At 40.1% G+C, this 27,612-nt stretch overlaps 2 protein-coding genes across 2 annotated transcripts; one reads left to right on the top strand and one right to left on the bottom strand.

Annotated features, from left to right (window-relative positions):
• The first annotated feature begins 369 nt into the window (after positions 1 to 369).
• camk1a (calcium/calmodulin-dependent protein kinase Ia) lies at positions 370 to 19,386 on the top strand. The gene is made up of 12 exons (XM_023414270.2): positions 370 to 467; positions 1,836 to 1,954; positions 11,156 to 11,287; positions 12,315 to 12,389; positions 12,873 to 13,011; positions 13,125 to 13,251; positions 13,534 to 13,609; positions 13,694 to 13,806; positions 13,900 to 13,978; positions 14,564 to 14,651; positions 14,814 to 14,985; positions 16,652 to 19,386. Exons 2-12 carry the CDS (start codon positions 1,869 to 1,871, stop codon positions 16,753 to 16,755), a joined length of 1,191 nt encoding a protein of 396 aa, XP_023270038.1. The 5' UTR covers positions 370 to 467; positions 1,836 to 1,868; the 3' UTR covers positions 16,756 to 19,386.
• LOC111660859 (actin-associated protein FAM107A-like) lies at positions 17,605 to 27,612 on the bottom strand. The gene is made up of 6 exons (XM_023414285.2): positions 27,589 to 27,612; positions 26,365 to 26,416; positions 25,159 to 25,348; positions 24,927 to 25,083; positions 22,780 to 22,881; positions 17,605 to 17,727 (listed from the first exon to the last, which is right to left on the bottom strand). The coding sequence occupies exons 1-6, from the start codon at positions 27,610 to 27,612 to the stop codon at positions 17,605 to 17,607; spliced, it is 648 nt and encodes a 215-aa protein (XP_023270053.2).

The following is a 27,612-nucleotide window of genomic DNA, read 5'->3' as shown; positions in this document are numbered from 1 at the left end:
TATTTTTTTATCATGAAAAAACTAAATACTTTAATTCTAAACATGCTGTTGTGTGTTCCTTGTTAGTGCTTTGTGATAAATTATTCACGGTGACACGTTATTCCTGTTTTGAAAAGCCCTTAAAATTGTCTGCATACCCCACATACTCTGCTACAGCTACAGCATTACCCCTCTCTCTACTGCAAGAAGATTTCTTCAAAAATAAATAAATAAATAAATAAAATAACAAGCAGGTGTACCAAAAAAGCTGTTCACATAACAGACGGTGGTTCGACTATCATAAGGTGAATCGCAGATCACGTTGTTAAGAGAACAGTGAGTGATTTTATGCTGCACTACGTCCACAGACGTCTGGTTTTCTTGACGTCAGGAGAAGTCTGAGCGGACCCAGCGCTGCGCCCAAGCACAACAACCACATCGCTCCCAGAGGGAAGGAGAACACATCACAGCTACAGATCGCCATTTAGGTATGTATTTTTTTCTCCCATTTATATTTCCTCTGTCAACCGTGTATATATATTTTTTCTTTAAGCAATAAAACTTGAAGCAGCTTCCATGTCGCATATCTGCAGCCTCCTGATTTAACCTAAAGATGCTGCTTTCCTTTGACTGTCATACCCTTGAGCGCTGCAGTATAGGCTACGGTGCGCACACCCACACCGCCTTTTCTTTACTGTAGCTTACATGCATGATCACTACGACAAATAAAAAAACAAAAAAACAAAAAAAAAAACAGACTAATTTCATCATTGCAGACATATTGCACCGGCAAAACCTTATAATTTCCATTTATCCTCCTGGTTGTCATTCACGCCCTGCAGCCTTAGTGCAGAGCAGCTTATCAAATGTTTCTCAGTGGAATACAGTTTCCATTCGAGCAGAGCTCTTGTTGTATCTGTGTTTTTTTTTTTCTTTCTTCAGAGCAAAATGAAGGTTTAAAGCTTCAGATGTTAAATATAGCACAGGTCCCCCAGCTGGTATCTGCCTCTACTGACCATGCGTTTGTTTTTGCGACGGTAGGCTACATGGTCCCTTTCTTGCGACCGTCTCTGCTGCACTGTTTGCCCTACTTTCAAGCTGTTATTTGTTGCTATTCATTGTTGCAAGGCCGGTTCTAAGCAAAGAAGTATGTGGTTACCCTGTGTAGTTTTTTTAGGGGGCTGGGAGGGAGGGGGTAGTAGTCATATCTTTATATCAGTGTGCAAGTTTATTTTTGTCTCTTGTTTCTGTTTTATGTGTCAGTCTGTTCTTTACATTCCCCTCAGCCTCATAAAAGTGTTCTCTCTAATGTATCCCATCTCATAAATGGAATGAAGAGCAAATATTTAAAGGAAAGAGAAAAAGACTGCAGCAGGCTACAGCTTCAATGTAGTGGTGTTAAAAACCCAAGCATGAGATGCAGCGACCAGAGTACTTCATCAGGAAAATCAATGGTTTATTTAATGACTGCAGGTTTTAAGCAACAGTCACATCAGTCAGACAAACTGTGATGGATCGATTGAGCTGATGCAGAGGCAGAACATCTCTTGCAGTGTAAATACTACTTAATTAAGCATGTTAAACAGTGGCAGAGTGAATTGTGGTGTAATATTTCAAGTCAAGTTTTAGCTATTACTTCCCCACTGTGTGCCGGAATGATGTGTTTAACAGAGACAACAGCGGAAAGTGGTAAAAAAAAAAAAAAAAAAACTCAAAACTACTGTAATATAGGTATTGGGGGAATTTTTTTTGTCTTAATTGCTTATTTTCATGAAAAACCAGAGGGCACATGTGGGGGATAAAACTCTACTCTGAGTCTATTCAAAGTTTTTAACTCTGTTCTTCTTGCCCCGTAGCTGTAGTGTGGCGAATCCGATCAGCGTTGTAGGATGCCTCTTGGAGAGGATGGAAATGGATGGAAAAAGAAGACATCAGACATCAAAGAACATTATGACTTCAAAGAAGTGCTGGGAACGTAAGTTGTATACTGTAAATTTAGCACTGATATCAGGACAAGGCTGGATTACCAACTGGGCAAAGTGGGCTACTGCAAAAGTGACCCTCAGACCCTCAGGGGCCCATGATCTGTCAGTCGGTACATAAATACCTGGGACATTTATTCAGGAAAGGTGTCATTCTCTTCAATTCTTCCAGTCCTTTTTAGTGCCATTTACCTTCATTGGACTGTTTCCATTTGGCTCCATGTGTTGGGGTGGCTGCAGAGGTTTCAGCTGTGGACACCTCAAACTCTTTGAACATTAATTGAAAATGATCTACATAACTAGACAAACACTAACAACATAATTTTGAACTGACCCTTAAATATGGGTTAGTCTAGAGGCCCTTTCTTAGAGGATGCCCTTTGTGAAATCTGTTTTTATTATCAGAGATTTTGTTGTTCTTACATGGATTACACGTTTAAATCAAAATACCAGCAAGCGTGGCACCAAGTAGGGAGCTGCCCATGCTGTATCCACTGTAATGGATGGGTACGTGCCAATACCCACAGTACACAATTTACATAGTGCCGAAGAAACCAAGGGGTCACAAGGGGCCCATTACTTAGTTTTTCCCCACCTGTCCATCCTGCCAGGGCTGCAGAATTTGAGTGTAGACTCTGGAGTCTGTCTCAAGAAACTTGATTGACATTTTGGATATGACCTTCACTTATGTCTATTTTGACTCAGACTTGTCTTGTTCCTGGCCACTGTTGGATGCTGACTCAACTATTTCCCAGTCCTCTAAAAGTATTCAAAAGTACTTTTCCTCCCCTCTCTTGCCAACTTGATTTTCTTCTCAGAGGTACAAAGGCATTTTAAAGGGATTGCAGTTAAGTTTTATGGATTGACTGGTCAAAGTCAATACAAAGAAAATAGCAGCATATATAAAAAGCATTAATAACGTAAATAAATCTTGTTTTAGATGAGGCTTCAGGTTTATCAATCTCTGACTGTTGTTGACCAAGACCTTAAAAAAACACTGTATCTGGAACTACATTTGTGTATGTTTGCACATGCAAATGTGCGCATGCAGGTATGTGAGGCCACTTACATGGAGTTATGTTTGTTATTAAACAACACCTTATTTTTTCTTCCTCGGATATTACATCAGTGTTTGTCAGGATGAGTAACTGTCTTTAAAAACTAGAGTGACCTGAACAGCTGATGGCAGATTCACTATCTTAGCCATTTCACACATCGTTCTATACATTTTTATCCACGTTAAATATAATAAAATCAAGAACCTAGATCAATCATCCCAGTATCGATAATGTGAACAGTTGTACTGGTATAACAGAGGAGATGATATTTAGGCAGACTGACCTGCATAGTAGATCTAACTTGGTTTTGAGCTCTTGTTAGTGCACAAACATTTTTCTCTTTTCAATGAAAGCTGCGAAAGCACACATGTCATCCTGCCACCTTGCCTGGAACTATGTGACTAAATACAACGGTTCTTTTCTTACCACATCATGCAACCTAGTTAAAATTGGGATTCTGAACACGACTCCATCTTCTCCGAATGTGGGAAGCAGCTACACCTTTATCTGATCATGTGATGATTGACTGGGGGCATGTAAGAGACAGTTAATCAAGAGAAAACTTTTGACTGAAGATGACACAAACCTGTTACTGCAACTGCTGGCTGCAATTTGCCTGAAAAAAACCCAAGTTCAATCCACCCACATGAAACCAGGTGGCAACTTATATTTCCTGTGGCCCTGATTACATTTTATATTGCTAGACAGCCTGGGATCCGAAATAGATTATATTTACATTTACATTTTGATTTAATATGCCTCTTATAATAAATTGCAGAATTAATCTTCAACCAGCTAGGGGGAAGGTTGCCTTGCAGGCAGTAATGGTGAGGGCTGGACCCGCACAGACCTGTGACTGCACGCTTCAGGGGGACAGGATTGAGCCCAGATGGTCGAGGGGCACATCTCCGCCCCCCTCTAAAACCAAGTACAAGTGACCTAGCACATGTCCACCTGTGATGACACGAGTGTGCCATATGGAGTGTGGTTGTTTTCTTTCTTCTTGGAATCACACCTGCTTCCCCAGAGAGGCTGCACAGAATCAGATATTAATGACTGCACAACTCTGGTCCACATCCAAAAAAAAGTGAACTATCAGTGGGTAGATGATGAGGCTGTCTGGGTGTGTTGAGTCCTGCAGGAGGACGCCAAATAAGACTCCGTCAGTCTGTCTCAGAGCTGTGCATGCTGTGTGCAATGCACTTTGACTAGCAGGCTGTATATTTGAGAATTCATGACTGCTGCTAAACGCTGATAACTTCTGTTACGATTCCACTGAGACTTCACAGGAACTTAAAACAGTGACTGTAATTTAGAAGGATGATATTAAGGATTATGTAACAAGGATTTAAAGAGTCAATTGCCAGGATAGTATGTTCTCATTTCAGGAAAATAGGAGAGAAAAAGCTGTAGTAATATTCTTTCCCTCCTGTCACTATAGCTGGACCTGGCAGAGGGCAGAATTAATGTGTTGACGGAAAGCTCCTTATGCTCGGAGAGGAGATTACAGTGGAGCTTTATCCAGGAATTCAGTGTGTGAAGTTAATTGATTTATGTTGAAATATTATATTCAGATCCGGCTAATCCTCACAGTTCTACCTCTGTTTGTAGTCCACTTCAGGACAAGCTGTCCTTAAGGTAGGGTTAGCAGATGAATAAATAAAAAAAATCCCCTCACTCTTCAGTTATCATGACTATCACTCTTTGATCACACCTGTTTTCTTTGTCCTTCTCATTAACACTGTTAGGCTTAAACAATGTTATATACTGAGGATGAAATGAATAAGACAGCATTGATATAACTCTTCTTACAGATGTTCGTTGTGGCGTTGTGTCTCAGTGCCACAGATTGAAAAAGTGAAACGTTTAAAGGAGAAATAAAAGGCAGAAAGTGAATAAATATGTTTCTTTTAATAATGATAATGAATATAATCGTTGAAGGAATAGTTTGACATTTTGGGAAAGACTCATCAATGTGATTTCTTGTCAAAAGTTACATGAGAAGATTAATACCACTCGCATATCTGTACGGTAAATATGAAGCTACTGCTAGATACCAGTTAACCCTCGCTTAGACGACTATAAAAACTGGAAACAGGCAGGAACCGGTAGGCTAGTCTGTCTTCGTCCAAAGGTAATAAAATCCATATATCAGCACCTCTAAAGCTCATCTATTAAGACGTTATATCCTTTTTGGACAAAAACATTTTTGGCTCATTCAGATAATCTAAAATGTGAACATGAGGCCATCCCTATAAACGCAAATGTCTCTTGAGTTGACTGGGGGCTGAAGTTACATCATTGGTCAGCTGGCCGAGTGTTGGAGTTTCCCCATTGGCTGTTCAAAATGAAATGGCACAAACAGTTTCTATTACGTCATCAGGTGTGTTTACAGGCAATGTTACCAACCAGCTTTGGTCACTAGAACTTTTCAGATCCCTTTAGCAACTCTACAAAAGATTTTTTGGAGGAACCTTAGTTGTTTCCTGTAGGAGAGAGTCACCAGTGATGCCCTGCGAGCGTGAAGTCAGGATTTCCCACTACAGACACACCTCTCTATGCCTCTCATTCAACTCACCACACAGCAGCTGAGATGGACGTGGATGAGACTCCAAATTTCTCTCTGAGTGATAATTTTTACAAGTAGCCAAAATCACAGAACAGCTGTTGTCTATAACTTGTGGATATGATGAATTTGTCGGATGATTATAAAATCAGGATTTTAGCAGTGCAGAGCAGCAGCCTGAAAATGGCTGGTTAACAGTTAGTCTTAATGGGCCAGGTTATAGTCACTATTTCAAACTTGTTTCATTGTCTGACAACATAAAATCATGTAAATAAGAACAGCTTTATTGGGAATTTAACTGTATTGAAATACTGTATATGTGAGCACAGGGAGTGGGAGAGAAGCACAGAGATAATGCAAATGCATCGAAATGACCTCATGAATTTAATTAGCATATTACGTCATCTAGCAACATGGAGCGACTTTTTGAGGGGGCTTTAGCTACTTTCCATTAAGAGGAGATATTTACAGTGGTTCCAGTTTTCAACTCTCCTGCAATTTCACATTGACCATACATGGTCCAGCCATACATTAGGTTTTGACATAGTCTTGTTGTTAAAGATAGGATAGGAGGAGAGAGTAGAGCAGCTGTTATTTTCTGTATCAACTCTTTATGCAGACATCATGTCTACCGTGTCAAATTTCATTAAATGTAACTTGAAATTACTTTGAGATGATAACTTTTGTCCAGGGTTTGGTGTTTTCATGTACTTAGAGGGTTAGTTAGGAGTAGTGATATTGATGCATGGACATTAGTTCAGTTTGCGAGCCCTGTGGACAGAGATATCCCAGAGCTGGCAACTTGTCTGACAGAAATGAAGAGCACGGGGCCAGTTAACAAAACAATTTCAGACTGCAGCACAGCAGTTAATGTTAAAACCATCCACAGCAGAGTACTTCTTAAGTGTATTGCTGATGCTCAAATCTCCTTTCAGATCTCTCCATCACAAAAAACTAAAACTCAACAGTTTTGTGATAGGATGAAAGTAACATGAACACCCAAAATAACGAGCCCTAAGCAAGAAAACCTGCAAAGAGTTTCAGAATCTGGTGTTGATGCTCAGCAGGAGCAGCAGCCATTTTTCTATGGTCCTAGTGCTTTTTGATTCATTATTAAATTGCATGTTTTTTAACTGAGGATATTCAAACATACAGTAGATATTTGGCACATGATATATTTTTGAATGTAGCACTCAGAAACAGAGGATAACTAAAAATGATTTTTTTTTCATAGCGGCTTAAAAAAGAAAAAAAGATACAAAATGGGGCAGGGCAGATTTAAGAGCTACTGGAGTCCAGGTGGATCATGTGTAGGAGCATAAACATTGTGACTGTGTAGTACTAAACACTGTTGGAAAGCACTTGTGCTGGTTGGTTTGTTTATAGAGCAGAGCAGTGGAGCTAAGAGGTTTGACCTACACGTGACTTTAGTAGAGTAGATGGAGGACATACATTTGTATGACTGTTTGTGAATGGTCCAGAGGAGAGCTATTTTTTTTATGAATAAAATATGTTAATTTTCATAATATAAGAATGGATCTGGAGATTGGTTTGGTTGGAATGGGATTATATTATATGTCCGCACATATGCCACTGTTTTCTGTTCAACTCAGACACACACACACACACACACACACACACACACACACCAACCAGCACACACACAAAATGGATTAGGCTAAAAAGAGAAAGCTTTTTTGGAACTTGGAAGCATGTGAGGCTTGAAGGGAGCACTTGCATCAGGTGAGATCGATACACTGATGGATGGTCCTAGCTGTCTGCAATAGGTCCAAGGGGCCTGACTCTACCTGATTGATAGTGCATCTCGCTAATGCAAAAAAAAAAAAATAACATTATGAATTGTGGCAAACATCCATCATTGTGAGGCAGATGCAGTGAGCTTTAATTACATCACTCTCTTGATCGTGTGTAGAGCTGGGTGCAGCAGCTGTTCAGAAGTCCAAACCTAGCCTAGTTATAATCTCAGCAACACTGTCCCCTACAATTTTGGTCTTATACAGAAAAAGTTCACAGTGAATTCAGACACGATTTTATTTTCATTTAACCAAAATAACAAATGTTTCCCTCACCTTAACCAAAGTGCTTTTGTTGCCTAGGCCTATAAACACAGAGGGGACTGTGGATACAAACCCTGGTCTCTGGTGCGACAGTCTTTGCACCTTGTACACCTATTAACTGCTGTTAATAAATGTAGCATTTAATCATTACAAAACATAACCATAAGCAACTGAAATAAGTGACAAAACTATTGCTAGCTTGCTAACATAGAGCCATTTTAGATTGAAGATTTTCCGGGAAGGGGGGACAGAGTCTCTCAACATATTAGGTCACACCTTACTAATAAGAGGCCTGGATCAGGCCCTACACAGTCTCTTCATTTGTTTGCATCAGCATGTTGATCTGCATGTGATATTATATTTCCATTTTTGACTGTACATCTGATGCATTGATAACACTACATACCTCAAATTACCAAGCCTTATGCTAATAACATTTTGCTAAATGGCCAAATAACATTAGCTAGGTTAGCACAATCTTTCTAAACTCCATACTAGGTCTAAAAAACACATACTGATAAGAGATCTTGTTTAATATAGATAAAATAAAGTGATACCTATTGGCAGTTGAGTTTAATATATAATTTGCCCTCTTAAAACGGTAGAGTGAATTTCAATTAATTGCTTTTGATTGGACGGTGCTAGCAACAGATTTGCACATTACCAGTTAGTCTCAACTAGTTAGGATATTTCCTAAGTTTTCGTGGTGCATCTATGTATCTTATGGATTTTCAGTTTATCTGTTAGTATCTGTATAGATGCTGTGGCAGTGTTGTTCATGTGCACAAAAACAGCCGAGCTGACAGATGCGTCAGACATGAGTCTTGAGACCAATGACTCATGAGAAACTTATTTATTTAAATTTGTTAGCAGCAAGTTAACATGTGTGCCAGAATTCTTTTCTGGCATAAAATTAATTAAAAAAATGATGTGTCAAAGATTTCAGTGGCTTGTTGCTGATTGCTTGTGGAATGAAAGAGACTGAAGAGACTGCAGTCTATAAGGCTGGACAGTAACATAAACCAATTTTACTCATGTCTAATGCAGAGATGTACACATTAGTGCTTCACAAAATCTTATTAGTTCAGAGTAACAGCTACAGTAGCTTCCTCTTTTCCTCCATCCTGTGTTCCTCTCCCAAACCCGCTGAGAGCCCACCCCTACTACGTCTCCAAGGAGAAATGAGCAACTGGATGGTTAATTACAATGTGTCTCACGGCAACAGTAGAAAAGTGTGTGTGCATGCATGTGTGTGTGTGTGTGTGTGTGTGTGTATGTGTGTGTGTGTGTGTGTGTGTGTGTGTGTGTGTGTGTTTGTGTGTATGTGTGTGTGTACATCCTCTTCTAGCTCTTTCACTTGCTCTCAGTCATTCTGTCAGTCAAAAATACTGGGTGAAATGATGCAGACATGTAGTTCTACATAGCTTTTCAACTGTCAGTCCAGCTCACATGCAGTCACACGATCGTATACGAACAAACTATATTTCATTTCTGGGATTTTTTTTTCTTTCAGAAGTTGTATTACATAATAAAGGTTTGATTAACAAACGGATCTATGACCGTGGATCAGGTCACATACAGTATAAACTGTCGATAATATTTGCTGTAGTACTAGCATACCATAAATTGCTCTAACAATATTGTAGAGTAATCACCATCCTCTGGGGACCATGAATATCTGTTCATTGCATCTGTTCATGGCAATCCATCCAATAGTTGTGGAGACATTTAAGTCTGGACCAAAGTGGTGGGCTGACTGACATCGCCATTTCTCGATAGCCGCAGGCATCGCTTGAAAACAACAGATAGCTGGATTTTGAGGATTTCATCGCTGTCACTGCACCGTATTTCAGGGCTCAAGTAAACCTGATGCAATTTTTCTTGCCTTAAATTGGTCCATTTTGAAAGCTAACAAGCAAAGCTTCCTCTCCATCTAAGAAATACTACATGTGTTGGTAATCTAATCTTACAAACAACAGAAATGCTGTTTTCAGTGAGGAAGTATTTTCCACATTTTCATGATATATTGACACATCAGTCCTCACCTTCAGATTTCTGAGTCCTATAGCGTCAGCCCCCTGACTGTCCTATTTCAAACAGCCAATAAGACTAAATAGATTGTTCCTGACCGATAATAGAAGTTTAACACTCTCGACCCTCTGATGAAACCCTGGCCATAGAGGCTGCAGACTTAAACACATTAAAATGCTTTTATGGGTTGAAGGGAATTGGAGCTTTATGTGATTTTGCTTTGAGATTATTTTAAGGACTCTGTAAAAAAAAAAAAAAAAATGAAACCGGAGATGTGTTTGAGAATCGGCTCTCCTCTTGTGCATCAGCTTCACTATGCAAACGTTTCTGCTGCGCTGGTTCGTTGAGCACAAGATGGCCACGGTACAAAGCCATCTCAACGATTTACCACACATTCACACTGAGCATTTATTATGACATGATGGGAAAAAAAAAAATCACAGCGGGGGAGGTTTACTGAGAAGCGGTCAGGTTGCACAATAACTCTTCAGATTAGGTGTTAATAACCATTAAAAGCAGAATAAACAGGGTCGCTATTGGCAACAGCAACTCTGAAGTCTGCATCCTTGTACTCAAGGTTGCAGACTTAAGTGTTAAGTTAAAGATGGTCCATGGTGTGACAAATAGAGAAGGAGACAAAATATATGCTACTTTGAACGTCCATTGTGTATTGCATGACGGTGCTGTTTCACACACGTGTAAAGGATCCCTGTGGTTGCTGACAATGTTCGTGCGTTCAGGCCTCCTCCTGAGCTCCCTCCCACGCTCCTGTGGGGAGACTGTGTAAATACACACTATTCTCGCTCTCATCATCACCAGACCATAATCCATAATGCAGTCTAGTCTCCCTCAGAAACAGCTACACTACATTTACTGCATCCATTATTGAATGGATTAAAAATAGTTTTGTTTTTTTTTCAAAGCAACTGCTATTCCTATATATGTCTCTATGTGACTGTTTCTTCACCTCCCATAGCCTTTCTCAGTTCCCTAAACCTCTCAGTAATGTCACCATTTTTAATTATTCATCCACACACACACACGCACCTATGCCCCACAAACACACACCCAGATGGTTGATTGCAATGTATTAGGAGATCTTTTTTAAAAGTACCAGTGTTAGGGTTTGGGTCAGTTGACAATCAATTTTATGAGGCCACAAAAATATCTAAAAACTCAATCGCACTTAAAAGATTTCAAGAAGGATTTCTTGTTATTATCTTCTATTGTGTAACAGTCTCAGCCATCATCGCCTGCAGCCGAGGAAGAATGAGTCCTACTTTCCTTTAGCTTTCTGATCTTGTCCATTTCACCCTACACTCCCACACAGTTCTCATTCTTTCTCTAATGTGTGCGTGTGTTTGTGTGTGTGTGTGTGTCTGTGTGTGTGTGTGTGTGTGTGTGTGTGTGTGTGTGTGTGTGTGTGTGCGTGCGTGTGTGTTTCCACTGCCTCTCTTTTAGGGGAGCTTTCTCCGAGGTGGTTCTAGCCGAGGAGAAGAGGACCCAGAGGCTGGTGGCCATCAAGTGCATCCCCAAGAAAGCGTTGGAAGGCAAAGAGAACAACATCGAAAATGAGATCGCAGTACTACACAGGTGATGCCACCGAAGTTCCTCGCGATGCCTCAGCTGTCACTTTACATCCAGCAGGAGGAATTAGTCAGTGGACACCTCTTACAACAATTCATGTACAGTTGCACAATATACATGCAAGGGGTCAATTGTATGGGTGACTAAATACATGGTGTCAGTAGAAACAGTAGGATTGTGCACCGGAAATGTCAGGAGTAAAGAAGATAGACCTATTTTTAGTGTCCCTGTTGCCAGGGCAACAGCACACAGAGACGGAGATGGTGTGGAGTTCCCCGCAGCAGTGTATTGAAGAAAGAGAAAGAGACATAGAGGGTGGAGAAGTGGTGAGGGAGGTAGGGTATGATAGAAGGAGAAAGATGTGGAAGAATGGAGTTTGGCCATACACTCAAAGTCACCATTAAAGAGATAAGCGAGTGACGAGAGCGAGAGACATGGAGAAAGCTGAAAAAGAATCAGAGAAAAACAGAGAGGGATACTGTCATTCCAATAAAAGTCACATTAGCCCCTTTCAGCTGCTGCTGTGTTAAAGCGATGGTGAGTTCACACGCTCTCAGCACCACTCGAGATCCACAAGAGACGCTTGACTGCCTGTTGGCTGGTTTATGACAATAAATGATCCAAATCAGGTTTCTGTGTGCAAGAATGGCATTTTTTCACAGTCATTCTGTCAAGCCATCGCTATAATATCCAAAGCCGTTCTTTGTCAATGCTTCCAGCTGCAGAAGCCAGTAACTGTCATTCTCAACAAGAGGCAGTATCCATCGGACGCTTTGCTCTGTTTGTTCTTACAAATTTTGTCATTTTGTATTTTTGGGGAACAGGGTGAACTGACGGGCTTTCCAATAAAAAAAAAAAAAAAAAAAGAGAGAGATAGAGAGAGAGAGAGAGAGAGATAAAGACAGAACAGACTCTCTAAATCTGAATTATGCTGCAAGAATGCCATCTGGTGACCGTTTGACAGTAAGCATTAGAGAAATGTGGCACATTTTCATATTTTGACTGGTGATTTTTGTCTACTTCTTTTCCTCAGAATCAAGCACCCCAACATTGTTTCACTGGAGGACATCTTTGAAAGTACATCTCACCTATACCTTGTCATGCAGCTGTGAGTTGTCCTTCCTCTTTGTCTTACAGAAGGACCGATTATATGACAGAAAGCATGCAGTTAACATGCAATTGTGAATTAATGTAAATTTGAGTTGAAACATTTGATTTAATTAATCATTTTGACAGAAAATGTATCAATTTATCAAGCAAAACTGCCACAGTATTTGCTGATTTTCTCTATTTACATCATTGTATGTTGAATATCGTTGGGTTTTGGACTGCTTGTCGGAAAAAAACAAGACATTTCCGCATGTTGCCATGGAATCTGAGAACTTCTTACGACCATTTTCCAGGCCATTTTCCACTTTTTTATGTCATTTTATTTACCTACAATTTAATATTGGTAACTTTAGAAAATAAAGATATGTGGGTTAAAACAGTATTTGGCTGAAAACATGAATATGAAATCATTCATTAATTGAAAAAAAGACTGATTTAACTAAAGGTAAGGGACTCTTTTCCCATGATTTTCACCTGCCAGGGTATCTGGAGGTGAGCTCTTCGACAGGATCGTGGAAAAAGGTTTCTACACAGAGAGGGATGCCAGCCAGCTCATCCACCAGATCTTAGATGCAGTCAAATATCTCCACGACATGGGGATCGTCCACAGAGACTTGAAGGTATCGTATTTCATGAAAGACAGAAATGTAACAGCTCGATCTGTCTTACAGTTCGGCCCTTTTCCTCACATTTTCACACCCTCCTCTTTGATCATGTCTTCTTGTGCTTGCAGCCAGAGAATTTGCTGTATTACAGCATGGACGAAGACTCCAAGATCATGATCAGTGACTTTGGACTGTCAAAAATTGAGGGAGCAGGCAGTGTCATGTCCACAGCCTGTGGTACTCCAGGTTATGTGGGTAAGGCGTTTATTCCTCTGGTCGGTCAGGCTCTCATCACCTCCCCTCTCTCTTTCATGTGAGCTCGGTACTTGCCGTTTCAACTGATATCCCCTCTTCATTCGCTGCGCTTTGAGAGGCTCTTTCATCCACGACTGAGTCAGTTGCAAGTGTTTCAGAAGTGCTCTCTACCTGTTTAACGGGACCTACCACATCGCATGGTATTACTGAAAGGTCAAGATAACTTGCTGCTGCTCATACATTTTCCATTCTGTGAATGTGTGTGCCGTGTGTGTTTCACAGCTCCTGAGGTGCTCGCTCAGAAGCCGTACAGCAAAGCAGTGGATTGCTGGTCCATAGGAGTTATTTCATATATCCTGTAAGTCAGAACTCATTTATTCTTGGGAAGTATGAAAAGTGCTACTTTTATAGTTTTGAATGTGCTCCAACACCTCTCCCTCAGGTTATGTGGATATCCTCCGTTTTACGATGAAAATGATGCCAAGTTATTTGAGCAGATTCTGAAAGCAGAGTATGAATTTGACTCTCCGTACTGGGATGACATCTCAGATTCAGGTACTATCAGTTACTACAAATATCTTCAGGAGATCCAACACTGAAATCTAAGAATTCCGAGGGTCCTATTACGTGATTTTTTTTTGTTCACAGCCAAAGACTTCATCTGTCACCTGATGGAAAAAGACCCTTTGAAGAGATATACATGTGACCAGGCCCTCCAGCATCCATGGTAAGAAAGTCAAGAAATGTGCAGTGCTGAAACTATTTCTCAATTACTTGATCAAAAGACCTGACAAACGATTTCAGTTTTAATTGAACTGAAATTAAGCACCAGCAATTTCAGTAAGAGATTAATCTATTAAGACATTTATCAGGCAAATTACTGAAGTTTTTCTAGCTTCATATGAGAATTTGCTGCTTTTATATGTTTTGTATCATTGTAAAATGATCAAGATCACCTTGACAATGGACTAAAAAAAACAAAAAAAAAACAAAACATTATTTTGAAGAAATAATCGATAGTAGAGCTGCAGCTAAAAAAATTTTCATTATCGATTAATGTGTTCATTATTTCCTTAATTAAATGATTCATCTTTCTGCCTATAAAATGTTTTCTGACCAACAGTGCAAAACTCAAAGCTATTCCGTTTACAATCACACACACATATGAAAAAAAAGAAAAGTATCAAATCTTCGCATTTGATAAGCTGGAACTAATGTGAAAAATGACTGGAACAATTAATTGATTAATTGATAAATAGTTGATCATTAATGATGAATACTGTAAATTATCTAACATTTGGTGACTTTACAGGATCTGTGGAGACACAGCTCTGGACAAGAATATCCATGAATCTGTCAGTGCTCAAATCAAGAAGAACTTTGCCAAAAGTAAATGGAAGGTCAGTGCCTTGGCTGAATCACAGCACAACCTGCTGAGAGAGCAGTATTAAGATTGGCAGGAGTTAGAGCACATCTTCTTTGCCTTTGCTGTTTCTGTGTCTCACTGGCTGTCAGACGCAGAAGGTTCTTTTTTTTCTTCCTCTCTGTCTGTGTCCATGTAGCAAGCATTTAATGCCACAGCGGTGGTACGCCACATGAGGAAGTTGCAGCTGGGCACAAGCCTCGAGGGACCCAGTCAAATAACTCCTACCAGTCCCTGCCATGGACATCTGCTCCCAGAGGAAGAAGAGGAGGAGGAGGATGATGATTTGGGGAATGGGGAGGAGGAGAGCCGTAAGTTAACAGTTCACAGTGAATGAACACACGCTTGCTTTGAATCAATTTCAGACGTGTGGCTCTACTCAGTAGCCAGGAACGTCCCACGACAGCACGTGGTTAAAGTAGGGCTAAACGGTATACAGAAAAAAAAAATCATATTGCGATTATTTTGCAGCGATTGTGATGTGAGTCACAATTTCAGTTGGATTGGTCATTTTTTACATTTCATTTTGATGTGATTTTTGTTGGGTCTTGTTCCAAAAATGCATCTGTAGCATCACAATGCTTTATTTATGGTCTGTTGTGACACATTTTACCTTTATTCAAAAAATTACAGCTCTTGGGATTTGGATATTGCACTTGGCAATTACGATCATATTTGAATTAATTGTACAGCCCCAAATGAAAGCAATGGACATTTAGGATGGATGGATGGATGGATGGATGGATGGATGGATGGATGGATGGATGGATGGATGGATGGGAATACACTTATGCTACCTTCTCATCATATCAGAGTTACCATAACTACCAGTTTCCGACAGGTAAGTAGCGTTCACATCAACAATGAAGTCATAATCACATTGGAGAAACTTGAATCTTGAAAGCTTTGATACATATCCAATAGAGGGGTGAGGGATAGAAAGGGGGATGAAGCAGTGAGGTCAGTGGATGAAAGAAAGGAGTAGGAGGGTGAGTCGAGAAAAGAGAAGAGAGGATGGGTTAACGAGGTATAAGTTGAGCAGAGGTGTGGCCCTGCTCCTGAACCAAAACAATCAGGTATTTTTAAACCAGGGTCTTATTCTCATAATTGTAGCATTTGTTCCTGCTAACTTTATACCCGCCACTTCTGTGATAGAGATTCAGGAGGCCTCCAGCAAAACACTGAATATCAGGGCAAAAGCCTCTTTTCAAATAAACAGATATTTTACATAAAAACATTTCACCTTTTTCACGCTTGGCTCTGAGTCTGACCAAACGCAAACACATAAATGAGCATCCAGGATTAGCTATTTTTGCTAACATCTATTACTTACTGTTACATGTATAGATTTTATTTGAACAGACGTAAACAGATATCACAGAAATGGATTTGTAGTTGTAATCGCCTCTCTTACCATATATGGAGGCTGTTTGATCCAGCCAGATTGTCATAGCTATACAACCATTATCACTCTGTCTTTGGACACCAATAGATTTTCCTCACAACTCAAATAGATAGAGACAAATAGATAAAATGGACAACCTTGTAAAATGCCTTATGTAAAATGACATCCTCCTCATCATAGCTTGCTATATAATCAACCATTGCACTAATTTTTCTTTAATATCCTAAGAAGAAGAAGAAGATGATAGGAATAGTGAGTTGTTTGGTGACTGGATGTTCCAGAAGTAGATCCCTATGCAGTTAGAAACATTATCTAATCCATGTGGCTGTTTACTTATGGTCTCAAAGACGAGCATTTGAGATGACTTCTGAAAAATTGACATTTATTTGGAAAGCTTTAGGAGGCTCTCGCAATATGCCCAATTTCCTGTGGGCGGCTGTACTCAGATGTGATTGCAAAGGTAATATGACCCACAGGCAGAATAGCCAAATGTATGAGAATAAGTCCTTAGTTGAGAACTACCAGAATTTCCCTTTAAATTCATATGCTCCCTGTTTTGCTCTAACATCCAGTGTCCCACTATGAGGACGGCCGCCGCGGAAGCAATGAGGGCAGCACAGATCGGGACAGCCTGAGGAGCTGCACCTACTGCTGCAGGCCAGCCAGTCGTGTCTGAGCACAACCTCCCGTTGTCATGGTGACATTGTGTTGTCCCTGGAGCGCCCAGAGCCCACCTGCCCAGTCTGGCCAGGAATGCAGAGTAGTTATCAGGCAGTGTCCACCAGAGTACATCCACAGCGAGCAGCTCACTGTTACGGTGTGGAGAAACATACTGTCCAAGTGTTTGTCCAAAGCCACATCCTGACTCAAATATACACAAGTTTTAGCATCGTTGCAGAACAATATGCAAGGCGACTCCAAATGGACAGCGACTTTATGATTTAAAAAAAGAAAAAGGGCCTATCTGCATGATTATCCTGAAATAAACCCCCTTAGCAGCCCTAACATGTAGTCGTCCTTTGTGCAGCTGTTGCAGACAGTGGCCACTTGGCAAGCGCGTACATCACAACAATTTCTCCTGGATGTTACCTTCAGGAATGATCAAAGCCTCTGGAGTCTTAATCAAAGACGAGACAGTGGCCTAAAGGCAGTCTCCTTCATTATTTTTGTTCTCACATTATCTGTCACATCTACCTCTAATCACAGTTACTTGTGTGTCTACATCCATCCGGCCCACACACTCTACATTACTGGCAGCTTTCTCCAAAAATCTGGCCAGACAGGGCACAAAGAAGAGGGGAACACTTTTTAAAGGGGAAACAGTGCTGAAAGCTACTCCTGCATGTCTTTATACTCTTTACCCATCAATGTGACTCAGTCACTGACCAAGTAGCTGTTTAGTTGAATAGAGTTAATCGCAAGGCGTCTACCGATTCCACCTGCCCATTTGTTCTGTTTGATCACTCTTGTCTTTTTTCTCACATTAAGTGTCATTATTAAGTGTTTCTGTATTTACTCCTTTTGTTTAAAGCCTTTTTGGAAAGGAGATACGTGAAAGTGGAGGGTACCTCTGTGGGTTATGGACTCTATATTCTGGCTCAGACTGGGTTTGTGAAGAGTGGTTCTGACCTGGAGTGTCTGCATGCTTCTGTCGGGGAAAACATAGAAATGTATGAATATCAAAAGGAGACTTTTTTTTGTTTTATTTTGTTTTATGGCTGTTCTGTTACCAGAGGCTCAAACTGAGATCCCTGTAAGTTTGTCAAACACAAGAATCTGACCTTTTTCCCTGGACGAGGAGAGTTACTTTGAAGATGCAATTATGCTGAGCATCCACAATGCATGGGAAGAAAATGATCATATTCATGTCACGCTCATCCTCCGTGTTCTGTTTCTGACAATCCGCCGGCTGTCAGTCTCTCGGTCTGACTCAGGCCCGTCTAACCCTGAGTCAGAGGGATCTCAGTCTGGGCGCTCCGCCTGCTCTGTGCTGTGCACCTCTAGTGGAAGAAGTTTTGGTCTACTGTTTGCATGACCTGGTTAAATATGTTTACATGAATGATGATCAATTAGTATAAACACACATGATTATTATTACTCTGTTGTATTGAAAAATGATGTAATATTGTAATTTTGAGCTATATAATGTGAAGTGAGTAACACCAGAAGTAATGTCCTTGACAAAGTACAACACAGCACAGTGGACTTATCATTTGCATTGACTCTGATGGTCAAGTCTCTACCTGAGTGACATTTCTCCTGTACTATGATTATTTCCATCTCAGATTATTCTTTCTGTCTTTTCTTTTTTTTCCATTGCTCATGTAGAATTTCTGAAACTATTTATTCCTGTCTGATACCAAGACACAAGTAGAGAAAAAACAAACAAACACATATCCCAATTTTAAACAGGTGCCAGTCACAGTACAAAAGAGAGAAACAAAATCATTGTGCTGGAAACATCTCCTGTCTGCCAGTGTGCAAGCTCTACATTTGTCCTCCTGAGTAAAAGGACTGCAGTACTAAAGCCATACAAGTGGGAATGTTTTACTGTAGACTCAGATATGTCATCTTCTTTTAAAAATGTGACTCAGACGAAGGATTCTGCAAGAGATTTAACACCGAAAGGACAGATGGAGCAACTAATAGCTAAAAGTACTTTAATTCTGATATCATATCATACCATACCATTATTAATTTAAGGTATGTCATGACATAATACTGTATTATTAGTTAACTGTAGAGAACCAGTCCGTAACATTTTGTTGAATTTGATAGAATTTTGTTGCCCACATTAAACCAACTCCCTCGATCTGTCATTGATACATACAGGTCCATAGTACAGTAACAGAGGGCAATCACTCTGGATTTACATGACTGTAATTGTGGAAAATATGCAAACTGTGTGTGAAGGGCTTCATGTTAACTGTTAGCTAGCCAATGTTGATGACTTTGATAAACTGGCTATTATTTGTTTGGTAATGACCTTCTGTTGAACCTTACCTGGGATTTGTTTCCACTTGGCTGTATTTTGGGGGTTTTTTTTTATTTGTTTTGTTTTTTTAAAGAAAAAAAAAGCTTATTTTACCCATTACAAACACATCTAAATGCATAAAGAAACACGTGTATATTATATATATAAATATAAGTATATATTGTATATCCTTTTTTGTAAAAGCTGTTTTGAGCTACAAATGTATGGATGCAATGCATCATGGGTTATTGAATAAGATGTTAGAAAATACAATGATTTGTACCCACAGAGATATGATTGCAGGAAATGAAATAAAACTTCCTTGTCTATGCATTGTGTGTTCCGTCGTTACACAATTACTTCATGTCAGTTACACAGACAACACTGCGGTTTGTACAGAATCGATTCAAACACATGACCTACAAAATGCAATGCATACAAAAAATTTACTTATAACTTATTTTACATCTTTACTCCTTCAGTTTTTAACTCCTTCTTCCATTGTCATGCCGAGTGATGAATATGCAAAACCTATGAGTCTAAGATATAATGGACACAATGAACATGTGATATAATGTAACCCAAACAGCACTGCTGTAAATTATTGTTGAAAACGACCACAGTGGATCACTGTGATGGATTGTAACAGAATTACCAATCTTGACACCTATTTTTGTTACAACATGCTGGAGTAGATTTCAAAGATTTAATGTTTAAAGTATATTTTTTGGGGGGGCTTTTTATGCCTTTATTAGATAGCACAGTAGAGAGAGACAGGAAATGGGGAGGCAGAGAGAGAGGGAATGACATGCAGTAAAGGGCCATCCGATGCGGGATTCAAACCGGGGCCGACTGCAGTGAGGACTGTAGCCTCTACATATGGGGCGCCTGCTCAACCCACTGCGTCACTTGACGCCCCAAGATTTAATGTTTAGATGACAAATCTACATTTAAATCCAGACCATAATAATATGTGCTGCTCTTACTGAGCAGACACGGATTCACAACAAGGCCACGCTGAACTGAATATTAAGCCAGAAGAACAGAAGAACATTTACTCTAATGATATAGAATTTCTTTAAGGAATAGCATCATATGATACACAACATGGACATCTACTGTAATGATATCGTACAGTATTTTATTTGATCTACTCTTGTCACTCTTCTTCTTTCTTCTTTCACTCTCTTAGCTCCACTCATCTATCCCTGGAAATGTTCTCCACACAAAGAAAATATAAAAGGAAAGGAGTTTTAATATTTCTGATCATAAACTGAAGATGTAAAAATATTTAATGCATATCTTATACTCTTACATCTGCTCCACCTCTGTTCTCCCTCAACACATCAACACATTTTCATCTCCTGTCTATGAAGGTAGATTTGTGATATTTGTGTGAACAGACTGACAACCAGTGAGTAAATGTTTAATCTGTGAATGTAGGCTAAAACACCTTCCACAAATACAAAAAATACATTTGTGAACTCAAAAATATCTTGCAAATATAAAACAGATCTGCAAATACACTAACAAATTCCAAAAAAAGAAAAAAAACATAGCTGTGAATACATTCAATTAATTTACTAATGAATGAAAAGCATTTGTGAATATCTTCCAAACATTAAAACTTTCAAACAGACATTTGTCAATCAATTTCCTATTTGTGAAGCGAAAAAGCATTTGCGGATCTCAATTCTACACTTGTGGATTTGCATTTTACACACACAGAGTTCTGAGACAAACTTTCCACCAGTCTGAACGAAAATCCACTTGTATCACTAGGCCACTTTCGGAAAACATTCATTGCAACATCGGGGAATTTTAACCACGTTAATCCCACCTCTCACCTGACTGGCTTCACTCAGTATGTTGACTGCCCCGCAAGGGAAAAACAAGACACTTGATCAGTTGTATGCAAATGTCGAGGAGGCCCACACCGCTTCAGCTCTACCACCACTTGGAAGATCAGATCATAATCTGGTTTTTCTTCAGCCTTCCTACAAGCCCTGTGTACTGAAGCAGACTGCAACCACCCACTCATTCAGGAACTGGACGCCCAGAGACCAGTTAGTCTCTATAGGACTGTTTTGAGTGCACAGATTGGAATGTCCTGTTGGAGTCACAGGAAAATGATAACAGCAAGGACTCTGACCTTGATAGAAGGGTTGAATGTACCACAGACTACAAAGGAACAAGCCCAGATGGTGAGTGTCTGAGGCTGTTAAAGGACTGTGCAGTCCAGCTCCAGAGGATCTTCAACTTAAGCCTTCAAACAGGGAGGGTCCCGGTTCTGTGGAAAACATCATGCCTTCCTCAGGTACCTAAAGTAGGGCGACCAGCTGAGATAAATGACTACAGACCGGTGGCCCTCATATCACACGTCATGAAGACCCTGGAGTGGCTGCTTCTCCACCTTCTGAGGCCACAGTTTGAACACGCACTAGACCCCCTACAGTTCGCCTACAAGGAACATATTGGAGTGGGTGATGCCGTCCTTCACATGCTCCACCGGGCCCATTCTCACTTGGATGAGCCAGGTGGATGAGGATTATATTCTTTGATTTTTCAAGTGGGTTGAACACCATCCAACCCCCAATTCTGAAAGACAAGCTGGAAGGGGTGGGGTTGGATCCCTGCTTCACGTCCTGGATTGTGGACAAGACGACCACAGTGCGTCAGGCTGGGTAACTGTGATCAGCAGCACTGGGGCTCCACAGGGGACTGTTCTGGCTCTGTACGGCAGACTTTAAGTGTTTTGCTGCAATCCTCAAAGCTCCGCAAGTTGTCGAGCAACCTATAAATTGCTATTTTCCCAGTGCAGTACTAATAGAGCTCCACTGATTTGTCGGTCCAGTCAGAGAGACTGAGAGGAAATGTTGAAGGTATATTATAAACTTCATATAAGATTTGGGGCTTTCGGGAAAAAACATCCAGTGCTGCAGCCCCATAGGCCCCTATAGGTAGATTATTCTATGTGCAGACTTTTAAAAAATAAATATCAGCCTAACTTTTCTGATACACAGAATACACTTGTATACTGATGACATCATCATGACATAAGAAGAGTCTTTTCCTCAGTTAAAAACTGTCTTAGATTAGTATAGAAATAGATGTCATTATACTGAAACGTATCAAATTACTCTTAAGAATAATTCTATTAAATGTTCATTTAATGTCTCTCAATCAGCAGTTCTCAGTAATACTCAGTGGTGACATCAGACTCCTTCCCAGACAGATCAGGTCATGATACGCTCAGACAAATATAGCTGACCTGATTGTTTGACTAGTGTACTGATGATACTTGTGTATTGATGACTGTACTTCTGACTGACTGTGACAAAAAAGTGACATGTGCGAGGGAAAACTGAACACACCCAAAGTTATTAAAAAATAATAACGCAAACACTCACACATTATGGTGACACATCCTGTTTTCAGGTGGAATCACTAATTTCTTTTTCATCTATGCACACTTTGATTTCTGACTTATTAAACACAGTGTTACAACAGAATATCTGGTTCTGTCTTTGACCTGTTGATGTTGCCTTGATCATAAACACTGTGCTGTATAATCTATTTATTCTACAGGTTTTTAAAAAATATAAACACTTAAGCTCCAACAGTGAAGTTCATTCATGTCTTTCTCCACACTGTCACTTACTCCCACTAGTCCATTGTGCTGACTGTCAACAGAAAACATGCCGTCATGAATCATAACCATCACACTTCTTTTTCTCCTGCATCCAACGTTGCTGTCCTCCTCAGTTTCTCTTTCACTCGCAGGAACTCTAGCTCCTCTCGCTGCTGCCCTGTCTCCTCGCTCTCTAGCTGTGGGGAAATTAAAAAAAATAAAAAAGACTAAGACTTGGAGCTCTTAAACAGTCAATGAGCAGTGTTTTTACAGAACACTCTAAAGCCAATAAAAACAGTGGTGTAATATAATCAAGCACATGTGCTGTAGTTGCACATTTGAGATACTTGTACTTCACTTGAGTATTTCTATTGCAGGACACTTTGTGATTTAAGTTTAAAGGCACAATATTTTTTATACTTTATATCCCACTAAATTTGCTATTGTTGCTGGATATTTTATGAATCAATATTCTCTATACAAAACATATGATGAAGGTATTGAATATGATGCATTGTTTATATATCAATATATATATAATGATAATGTATAAAATAAAATATATATTAGCTCAACCCTGACAAGCTGCAACAAGATTATCAGTATGAACCCCTCCTGCCACTGCCTAAAGTTGAAATGCCGGAAAACATAAACATAATCCATAGTTCTTAAAACCTGTAAATGTTCTGAGAAAGAGCAGAAATATTGATTATCTTTATGCAAAATTCATATTACTAGAAGTTGTATTAACCCAGAGAAGGCACTGATAATATACATATACACTATATTGCCAAAAGTATTCACTCACCCATCCAAATAACTGAAATCAGGTGTTCCAATCACCTCCATGGCCACAGGTGTATCAAATCAAGCACCAAGGCATGCAGACTGTTTCTACAAACATTTGTGAAAGAATGGGTCGCTCTCAGGAGCTCAGTGAATTCCAGCGTGGTACTGTGATAGGATGGCACCTGTGCAACAAGTCCAATCGGGAAATTTCTTCGCTCCTAAATATTCCACAGTCAACTGTCAGTGGTATTATAACTAAGTGGAAGCGATTGGGAACGACAGCAACTAAGCCACGAAGTGGTAGGCCGCGTAAAATGACGGAGCGGGGTCATCGGATGCTGAGGCGCATAGTGCGCAGAGGTCGCCAACTTTCTGCTGAGTCAGTCGCTACAGACCTCCAAACTTCATGCGGCCTTCAGATTAGCTCAAGAACAGTGCGTAGAGAGCTTCATGGAACGGGTTTCCATGGCCGAGCAGCTGCATCCAAGCCATACATCACCAAGTGCAATGCAAAGCGTCGGATGCAGGGGTGTAAAGCACCCGCCACTGGACTCTAGAGCAGAGGAGACGCGTTCTCTGGAGTGACGAATCGCTCTTCACCATCTGGCGATCTGATGGAGGAGTCTGGGTTTGGCGGTTGCCAGGAGAACGGTACTTGTCTGACTGCATTGTGCCAAGTGTAAAGTTTGGTGGAGTGGGGATTATGGTGTGGGGTTGTTTTTCAGGAGCTGGGCTTGGCCCCTTAGTTCCAGTGAAAGGAACTCTGAATGCTTCAGCATACCAAGTGATTTTGGACAATTCCATGCTCCCAACTTTGTGGGAACTGTTTCAGGGATGGCCCCTTCCTGTTCCGACATGACTGTGAACCAGAGCACAAAGCAAGGTCCATAAAGACATGGATGAGAGAGTTTGGTGTGGATGATCTTGACTGGCCTGCACAGAATCCTGACCTCAACCTGTTGGAACACCTTTAGAGCGGAGACTGAGAGCCAGGCCTTCTCGTCCAACATCAGTGTGTGACCTCACAAATGCGCTTCTGGAAGAATGGTCAAAAATTCCCATAAACACACTCCTAAACCTTGTGGAAAGCCTTCCCAGAAGAGTTGAAGCTGTTATAGCTGCAAAGGGTGGACCGACGTCATATTAAACCCTATGGATTAAGAATGGGATGTTACTTAAGTTCATATGCGAGTCAAGGCAGGTGAGCCAATACTTTTGGCAATATAGTGTGTATATATACACTAGACTTTCACTGTCAGAAACAGCGTCTGCACTGCCCTCTGCTGGCCAGCCACTTGATAATTATGTGCACAGGACTAATTTCAATCTCTGTGTACACCCTCAACAATTTTTTAAGATAACATAACGAATGTTCCATGAATAGACATTTCATTTAATGCCAACTATCATGATGGCTTCTTAGATGGATACTTGATATGATATGTTTACATACTTTTTCTAGCCTATGATGTCTTCTCAACAGCTCTTGATGAAGTGGTGATCTGTTCCTCTTTGCCTCCTCCTGATCTCTGCTCGCTTTCTTCTTTTGGTCCCATTTTCTGTTTTCTAGCACTTGCTGGAGTTCACATCTTCCTTCTTGACATACCCTCCTGACAAACACACACAGGGTGTTAACAAATTATTACAACTAGGAAAACAATTAACGATGGGTGAGTCTGTCCAACCTATTGTGAGTCCTCCGCAGCTCTTTGTGGAGCTCCTGGTGGCTCTTGGAGGCAGTTAAGGGACTGAGAGGTTTTCTGGGTCTGATGAGGAGAACACTCTCCTCCTCAGTCTGTAGCTGAGGTCGAATGAAGGCCTGAAGCTTTGGGCATCGGTGTTCCTGTTCATGCTGATAAGCCTGCATCACTGAGGCTGAAGGGGAAAAACATACCAACATGCGATATATATTTACCAAGTTGATTTTTGCATGTAAGCTCTTGTCTTATTCATCATACTTAGAAATAAAAAACTGAACATTACAGTAGACTGTGTTCTACATATGCATTGACAATTAAGAGTTAACTCCCTGCATTAATAGTAACTCTATTTATATAGCACTTTTCAAAAACAAAGTGACAAAGTGCTTGATAGTGGGGGGGGAAAAAACAAAAAAAACAATAAAAAAGTAAATCTGATTCAGAGCAGGAGAGATCAAATTAAATCGTGGATTTCTTTATTTTATTTTGGAGCACTATTAACAGGTGACTGATATTACTGTAAGGACCACTGAAAGTACATGCAGACACATTGCAGCCTTGTAGCATTTTCATCTGTAGAGGCTCATTCAAGTATTTCTATTCAAACTTTGGATTAGACGAACAAAACCTGAGCCTGCATTGAGGCTTTTAAAGAGCACATTTCACAGAATTGAAGGCTAAAATGTCACCAGGCAAATGGTTTATTTACACTCCATAATTCGTTAAAACATTCTGGCTCGCCCTTGTTAATTCTTTTATGACAGATACGTTAAATAAATATGTCTGTGCAGGAAATTCCCCCCCCATGCTTCATAACTCAGATTCCACGACATCTCTGCTGCTTCCTCTGTTTGTTCCCTGAGTCACACAAACAGACCAAAAGAGGTAAACACCTTAAGCTGCGTCTTTATGACAATGATATTAATGATAAACTTAATGGATGCCTCAGTGGCTCAGTGGTCAGTACTGTACTGCCTCACAGCAAAAGACTCATAGGAGGTTTAAACAGCAGAAGACAGTCGCCCTATCAGATCTATTGCAATACTCTATATAATGTTATAACATTATAAGTTATAATAACATATAGTGTTCAACTGACACTAGTAAAGGAAGGTAAAAAGACAGGCAGGCCTACTTACAAAATGACACACAAATCAACAATACCACATGGAATATTTTTAGATTTCTCACCCGACCTGTTCAGGTATGTCTCACTTCTACCTGGAAAACTTTGCAGGTCTCTCTGTCAATCACAAGTCAAAAAGAACATAAAATAGCTCAGAGTTACAACCAGCATATCCCCAAGACATGGTTCTTTTTCAAAATGCTAGTTTTAAATACATAAATAAATAAATATATCGGCAGAGGGTAGCTCTTCAAATAAATAGAAATCTCCCTGTCGGGTCAACAATGCAGTTTCATGCAGTGCGAGCAGTACAAAGCTGTATTATGACGCTGACGGACAAATGAAGTGTCAGCTCCTGTTCCACATGTCCAGTGAAGCGAGGGCCTTCACTGGTGAGATGGAGGGCTGCCACCTCATTAATGACAGGATCAAACAAAACACACTTTGATTCCCACTGAGTTCCTCATTTGCTGGAGTTTGAACAGAATTAATAGTTGTCGAGACAAGAGTTATTCCACTGATTAAATACTTCATGAATATGCAGGAAAATACAACATGGGTACAATAGACTGTTTGCTCACAGCATTTATCTACTCCTTAAGTTAAATGTTTGCTGTAGTCTCAGCATAAGCTCCATTTCAACATGTCAAAAAAACAAAACAAAACATTGAAACGTTGCTAAATATGTTCAGAACTGGCATCTCATATGGTAAAGAAAAGCAAGATAACAGTGAATGGTTATACTGAGGAAAAATGCAAACTGCATGAGGCATTTTAAATGACAACTCTGCTGCCAGCTGCTGTTTGGCTGATGAGGGGAGAGTCCTGCTGTTTGGCTAAATCTCGCACTGTGGATATTGTGCAGAGAAGAATTAATAGGACATGACGGGATAAACAGTCTCCAAGGCCCACTCTTCACTGTTGGCAAGGCCTTTTTTCGTTTTTCTTTTTTTTTTAGATGGATAAAGAGCTGCGTTTGGTTCAAGAATTCACTGTCTTTAGGAAGATATAAACCAGTGACAGGAATACTGTAAAAATGCTTCAGTATGATTAAGTATATACAAATAATATACTGTTTATGATGACAGACGATTCAACAATGTATGCTTTTTCATGGTTACTATTCTCTTAACTTTCTCAAGCACACGATACATCAAGAAAGTGGTGTGTAGGCTATTTTCCACATAGATGTGTCTGGTGGTTTTTCTTGTAATGAGACATGAGAAATGATAAACACAGACGTGTTATGTCTCACAGAAGAAATTGAAGCAGAAAGTCTTATCTCTTACCTTCTTTCCATAGGTGACTCCCAT

The sequence above is a fragment of the Seriola lalandi genome, unplaced genomic scaffold, assembly GCF_002814215.2.
Source record: "Seriola lalandi dorsalis isolate HSWRI2012SDOR001 ecotype SW California unplaced genomic scaffold, Sedor1 jcf7180002054522, whole genome shotgun sequence".
NCBI classification, from domain to species: Eukaryota; Metazoa; Chordata; class Actinopteri; order Carangiformes; family Carangidae; genus Seriola; species Seriola lalandi.
This window is presented reverse-complemented; position numbering and strand designations above follow the sequence as displayed.

What these genes read in the sequence shown, in the direction of transcription:
- camk1a (XM_023414270.2), top strand. Translation starts at nt 1,869, where the DNA reads ATGCCTCTTGGAGAGGATGGAAATGGATGGAAAAAGAAGACATCAGAC. An exon ending in GGATGACATCTCAGATTCAG is followed by an intron (nt 13,807 to 13,899) that starts GTACTATCAGTT and finishes TTTTGTTCACAG; the next exon opens with CCAAAGACTTCATCTGTCAC. An exon ending in TTGCCAAAAGTAAATGGAAG is followed by an intron (nt 14,652 to 14,813) that starts GTCAGTGCCTTG and finishes GTGTCCATGTAG; the next exon opens with CAAGCATTTAATGCCACAGC.
- LOC111660859 (XM_023414285.2), bottom strand. Translation starts at nt 27,612, where the DNA reads ATGGGAGTCACCTATGGAAAGAAG. An exon ending in GAGTCACCTATGGAAAGAAG is followed by an intron (nt 26,417 to 27,588) that starts GTAAGAGATAAG and finishes TGTGATTGACAG; the next exon opens with AGAGACCTGCAAAGTTTTCC. An exon ending in GACATCATAGGCTAGAAAAA is followed by an intron (nt 22,882 to 24,926) that starts GTATGTAAACAT and finishes ATTTCCCCACAG; the next exon opens with CTAGAGAGCGAGGAGACAGG.